The 6293-nt window shown below is 46.2% G+C and overlaps 1 protein-coding gene across 1 annotated transcript; it reads left to right on the forward strand.

Annotated features, from left to right (window-relative positions):
* Window positions 1-2787: 2787 nt before the first annotated feature.
* LOC129349702 (uncharacterized) lies at window positions 2788-4755 on the forward strand. The gene has a single exon (XM_055013840.1). It carries the CDS (start codon window positions 3183-3185, stop codon window positions 4164-4166), a length of 984 nt encoding a protein of 327 aa, XP_054869815.1. The 5' UTR covers window positions 2788-3182; the 3' UTR covers window positions 4167-4755.
* Window positions 4756-6293: the final 1538 nt, after the last annotated feature.

The raw sequence follows: 6293 nt of genomic DNA on the forward strand, positions 1-6293 counted from the left end.
TGAACCAGTTGGAGTTTATGGAGGGATTTGTGGGGGACACCATAGAGGAGGAAGTTACAGTAATCAATACGGGAGGTGACGAGGCTATGAACTAGAATGGCCGTGGTATGAGGGGTGAGGGAGGGGCGGAGATGATTAATGTTGCGTAAATGGAAATAAGCAGACCGAATGATGTTATTAACGTGGGAGTGAAAAGAAAGTGAGCTGTCGAGGATGACACCCAGACTCTTTACCTGAGGGGAGGGGGACACTGTGGAGCTGTCAATGGTGAGAAAGAAACTGTCAGCTTTGGATAGGGTGGATTTAGTGCCTACAAGGAGAAGTTCCGTCTTATCACTGTTTAATTTGAGGAAGTTTGCAGTGAGCCAAAATTTGATGTCAGAAAGGCGGTGGGTGAGGGAGGAGGGAGGGAGGGTGGAGTTAGGTTTACTGGAGAGATAGAGCTGGGTGTCATCCGCGAAGCAGTGAAAGTGAATACCATATTTACGGAAGATATTGCCGAGGGGGAGGAGGTATATGATGAAGAGGAGGGGCCCCAGGACGGAGCCCTGGGGCACACCAGAAGTGACAGGGGAGGGCTGTGAGGTGAAGGACTTGAGCTGAATGAACTGAGTGTGGCCAGTGAGGTAGGAGTGAAACCAGTGAAGGGGGGTGTGAGTGATGCCGATGGAGGAAAGTCTACTGAGGAGGATGGGATGAGAAACAGTGTTGAAGGCCGCACTCAGATCAAGGAGGATGAGTATGGAGAGTAAACCGGAGTCATAAGGAGGTCATCTGTGATCTTAATCAGGGCTGTTTCAGTGCTGTGGCGGGGACGGAAACCGGACTGGAATTGTTCATAGAGGGAGTTTCGTGTGAGATGAGTGTGGAGCTGAGAAGCAACAATTTTTTCTAGGATTTTGGAGATGAAGGGAAGGTGGGAAATGGGACGGAGGTTATTAAAATTATTGGGATCTGAACCAGGCTTCTTAAGGATGGGACTGACAGCTGCAGATTTGAAGGGAGTGGGAACAAAACCAGAAGACAGAGAGGAATGGATGATGGCTGAAATGAGAGGGAGCAGAGAGGGGAGGCAGGATTTGACCAAGGCTGTGGGGAGGGGGTCCAGTTGGCATGTGGAAGGCTTGGACTTGGTGATAAACTCAGAAATTATTGAGGGACCAGGGAGTTCAAAAGTGGAAAATAAATGACAGGGGGGAGAAAGTTCAGAGGAGGGGAGGGGTGAGGTTGCAGAGCCAAGATGTTGGTGGATTTTTATAACCTCTTCATTGAAGAACTGAAGGAGAGAATTACAGGTGTCGTGGGAGTAGAGATGGGGGGGTAGGGAGTCAGGGGGTTGGGTGAGGCTATTGAATACGGAAAAGAGAGTCCTTGTGTTGCCCGCATTTCAGCAGATGAGTCCAGAGTAATATTGTGCTTTAGCTTGAGAGATGGAGTCCTTGTAATGAGATAACTGAGCAGTATACATGTCTTTGTGGATGGTGAGACCAGATTTCCTGTAAAGTCTTTCAAGCTGACGATTTTTAGATTTGATGGCACAGAGATTGGGAGTGAACCAGAGGGCAGACTGAGTCAAGTAGACAGAGCGGGTTTTGACAGTGTTACGGGGGTTCAGTGGGAGCTCAGGCACAGGAAAATGAACAGACGGGGTTGAATGCAACACTGATTTATTTACAAAAAAAGGTTTCTTGGACTACAACAGAAATTAGGGTTTTAACAAGAACGGAGATAGAAAGCACAAGGCTCTGGAACTAACAGCGGCACCTAGGGGCCGGGCGGAACTGTAACTAGACAAAACTATATCTCTAACTCGCGGTAGGTAACTCCTAGACGGAGAAAGGTCTAAACTTCAGAATACTAAAATTAACACGAGGCTATCCCTACCAGGATAGCGAGCGGTAACTACAGCAGAAGTCTTCTCAAAAATACTGTGCTCTTAACGAGAGCTATAACTACGATTGGACAACAAACTCACGAAGAACGCTGGGAATGCTCAGCACTGGCTCACAGTGGAGACAGCCAGGGTTTGGAGCAGCAACAGGTGAGTGGAGAAGGACACCAGAAGGAGGGAGTCGGCTCAGGTGAGTGTCTCCTTGCTCGGAGGGTCCAGGGTCCAGTGCTGACGGCACAAACAGCAGGAACGCGGTGGGTCCAGAAGGAACACGTTGTTCTTTCTTTTCTTTTTACGATCCGGCACTGAGAGCTGGGTCGTGTCTGGTTATATAGTGACTGGATGAGGCTTGATTGGTTGCACTCCACTGAGCTGGCTGATTATGGCCGATGGGGAACACCTGTTGCCTCCTCTGCACTGCTGGGCTGCCTTAACAGGAAAGAGGAAGGAGAGGGGAGGGCACTAACCAGGCCTGGCAGCAGCCAGCCTGACAGACAGGAGCGAGTGAATTGAGAATGTTCATGAGGCTGTTATTGTAAAGGTTGACCAGGTCGTCAGGGGTGGAGGAAGAGTCTGGTGTCAAGGTGGCGATGGAGGAGGAGAGGGAGTCGATGTGTTTTTGTCCTTGATGTTGCGGAATGAGATGGTACGGGGGGTCTTGGAGATGGAGAGATGGAGGGTGACATCGAATGTGAGGAGCAAGTGGTCCGTAATAAGGAGTTGATCAGAAGTACAGTTGGAAGGGGTGAGACCGGAGCAGCAAATTAAGTCCAGGGTGTGTCCTTTTATGTGTGTGGGGAAGTCAGAGAACTGCTGAAAGCCGAAACTGTTGAGTGATGAGGATTAATCTCTCTCTAGTAACAGGTTATGTACCACAGGCTTTTAAGGTTGCTGTAATCAAACCTTTACTTAAAAAGCCCACTCTAGATCCAGATGTTTTAGCCAACTATAGACCAATTTCCAACCTCCCATTTCTCTCTAAAATTCTGGAAAGAACAGTTGCAAATCAATTATATGAACATTTACAAAGGAATAGCCTGTTTGAAGAGTTTCAGTCAGGCTTCAGAGTGCATCATAGCACAGAAACAGCTCTGGTGAAAGTTACTAATGACCTTTCTCATAGCGTCAGATAATGGACTGGTCTCTATACTTATTTTATTGGACCTTAGTGCAGCATTCGATACAATCGACCACAAACTTTTATTACAGCGACTAGAACATTCTATTGGCATTAAAGGGACAGCACTGGACTGGTTTAAATCCTACTTATCAGACAGGTTCCAGTTTGTGCATGTCAACAATGACTCTTCTGAGCATACTAGGGTTAATCATGGAGTTCCTCAGGGGTTCTGTCTTAGGACCAATACTGTTCACATTATACATGCTTCCCTTAGGCAACATTATTAGGAAGCACTGTATTAATTTCCATTGTTATGCTGACGACACTCAATTGTATTTATCTATGAAGCCAAATGAAACTAATCAGCTAGCTAGACTGCAAGATTGTCTTAAGGACATAAAGACCTGGATGACCTATAATTTCTTACTACTAAATTCAGACAAGACTGAAGTCATTGTATTTGGCCCCAAACATCTTAGAGAATTGCTTTCAAAGCATATAGTTACTCTGGATGGCATTACATTGGCCTCCAGTACTACTGTGAGGAACCTCGGTGTTATCTTTGACCAGGACATGTCCTTTAACTCGCACATAAAACAAATCTGTAGGACTTCCTTTTTCCACCTGAGAAATATTGTGAAAATCAGGAACATCCTGTCTCAGAGTGATGCAGAAAAACTAGTCCATGCATTTGTTACTTCTAGGCTTGACTACTGTAATTCCTTATTATCAGGTTGTCCCAATAGCTCTCTGAAACATCTACAGCTGATCCAAAACGCTGCAGCCAGAGTACTGACGGGAGTTAGCAAGAGAGATCATATTTCTCCTATATTGGTTTCTCTTCATTGGCTCCCTGTTAAATCTAGAATAGAATTCAAAATCCTTCTTCTGACATATAAAGCTCTTAACAAACAGTCTCCGTCATATCTTAAAGACCTGATAGTACCATATTACCCTAGCAGAACTCTTCGCTTTCAGACTGCAGGCTTACTTGTTGTTCCTAGAATCTCTAAAAGTAGAATGGGAGGCAGAGCCTTCAGTTATCAGGCACCTCTCCTGTGGAACCAGCTCCCAGTTTGGGTTCGGGAGGCGGACACCCTCTCTATTTTTAAGACCAGGATTAAAACCTTCCTTTTCGACAAAGCTTATAGTTAGGGCTGACTGGGTGACCCTGACGGGGTGAGCTGGTGTTTTCATTTGCACAACTGACTTCCCCTCTTGACGTCCCTTTAGTTTGCCCCTAGTTATGCTGCTATAGGCCTAGGCTGCTGGGGAACCTCTCTGGATGCACTGAGCCCTTCTCTAACTACCTATGTATTTACTATATATATCATTATTGCATTACATTCACTCTGTTTCTTTCTGTGTCCTTTCTCCGAGTGTCCCTGGTCCCAGAGCTGGATGCTGGATGCTTCAGATGTGTGGCTGTGTTTTATGGTCCTTGTGTCCCACCCCCCCACCTCTCTATCTCTACCCCTCTATCTGTATCCCTCTATCTCTACCTCTACCCCTCTATCTCTACCTCTCTACTTCTTCTGTCCCTCTCAACCCGCCCGGCCAGCAGGCAGATGGGTCCCCCCACATTAGAGCCGGGTTCTGCTCGAGGTTTTTTTCCCTGTTAAAAGGGTGTTTTCCTTGCCACTGTCGCCTTTTGGCTTGCTCTGGGGGTCAGGCATATGGGTTCTGTAAAGCGTCTCGAGACAATTTGACTGTAATTGGTGCTATATAAATAAAATTGAATTGAATTGAATTGAAGTCTTTGGTGAGGGGGAGAGCAGTATTGTCAATGTGTACGTTGAAATCTCTCAGCAGAATTACATTTGGGGAGAGAGCGGAAAGGTGGGTGAGAAGGCCAGAGAATTCATTTAAAAAGTCAGTGTGAGGCTTGAGGGGACGATAGACTGTGGCGATGATTGTGGGAGTGGATCCGGAGATTTGACAGGCGAGGCATTCTATAGATAAGAGAGGAGGCAGAGAAACTGGAACGACCTTCCACTTCTCGCGATACAGTATCGCGAGACCCCCTCCGCGACCAGAGCCACAAGGTTTGCAAATGTAAACAAACCCCGGAGGATTGGAGTTGTTAAGCTGGGAGAAGTCACCAGGTACTTGCCAAGTCTCATTTAAACAAAGAAAATCAAGCTTACGGTCAGTAAGGAGATCCTGGATGAGATGTCCTTTGCCCGTGAGGGAGCGGATGTTCAGCAGACCGAAGTTGACGCCGGTGTTGGAGAGAGGAGCATTAGCCGACCTAGCCAGGTGGGCTAACACACTGTGGTTGACAGACCGGCCGGTGTTTCTGGGTGGTCAGCGAGTGGAGGACCAGAAGGAGGAAAGCCCTTTGGAGCCGGAGAAATGGAAACCCCGACGAGAACCACGGTGGATGTACCTCGGGCGTTGCTGGACGCACCTTGGGCGTTGCTGGACGCCGATGTCCAGGTGGAGATGCAGGGCTGCCTCCACCGGTAGATGGAGGAGAACCAGGACAGTCCAGACCAGTAGGGACCACACAAAAGCCCCGCCAGCCCACATAGCGAAACCGTGGAGAAAGCCAAAGACGTGGAGCCGGGAGGTGAACCAAGCAGGTAGGCAATGGTTAGCCTGCTATCATAGCACTATAGGGCTATGACAGCAGAAATGAGGAACATCAGGCGGTAGAGGAGGGTTAAGACTCCCAGTCGAGTAGGTTGAAATGGGCCGGAGAACCGCTAAAAACACTTAAAAATTGCCGGTGAGTAGCAGCAGCCAAACACGCCAGCGTTCACTCACCACGCCCACCAATGGACTTCTGTTACACTAGAAAAAATGTCCCTCTCAAAACAATTTTAAAAAACACTTATTTCAAAGAACTTTTACCTTGAAATAAGTGAAAAAATCTGCCAATAGAAGTAGTGAAAAATGTCTTGGTAAGATTTCTCAAAATAAGATACATTTAGAATATTGAGATCTTAAAATTAGCTGGGAAAACTTATTTTAAGCTATAGTTTACCAGGATTGTCAAGCTTAGGTGTCTTTAAATAAACCAGACATGCTAAAAAATAGTAGTTTTTCCACTCAAAAATAGATTTTTCCTTTCATGTAACCTCCTAATTTGAGATGTATTAACCCTCCTGCTGTCTTCATTTACGGGCACCAAAATATATTGTTTCCTTGTCTGAAAAAAATACAAAAAATTAGCAAAAAATTTCCCCAAATTTCTGAAAATTAGCAAAACCTTCATGAAGAAAATTCCAATTCCTTAAAAGTTTCCCTTAAAAGTTTTATTTAAAAAAAAATCCCCCA

The sequence above is a fragment of the Amphiprion ocellaris genome, chromosome 9 (genome assembly GCF_022539595.1).
Source record: "Amphiprion ocellaris isolate individual 3 ecotype Okinawa chromosome 9, ASM2253959v1, whole genome shotgun sequence".
NCBI classification, from domain to species: domain Eukaryota; kingdom Metazoa; phylum Chordata; class Actinopteri; family Pomacentridae; genus Amphiprion; species Amphiprion ocellaris.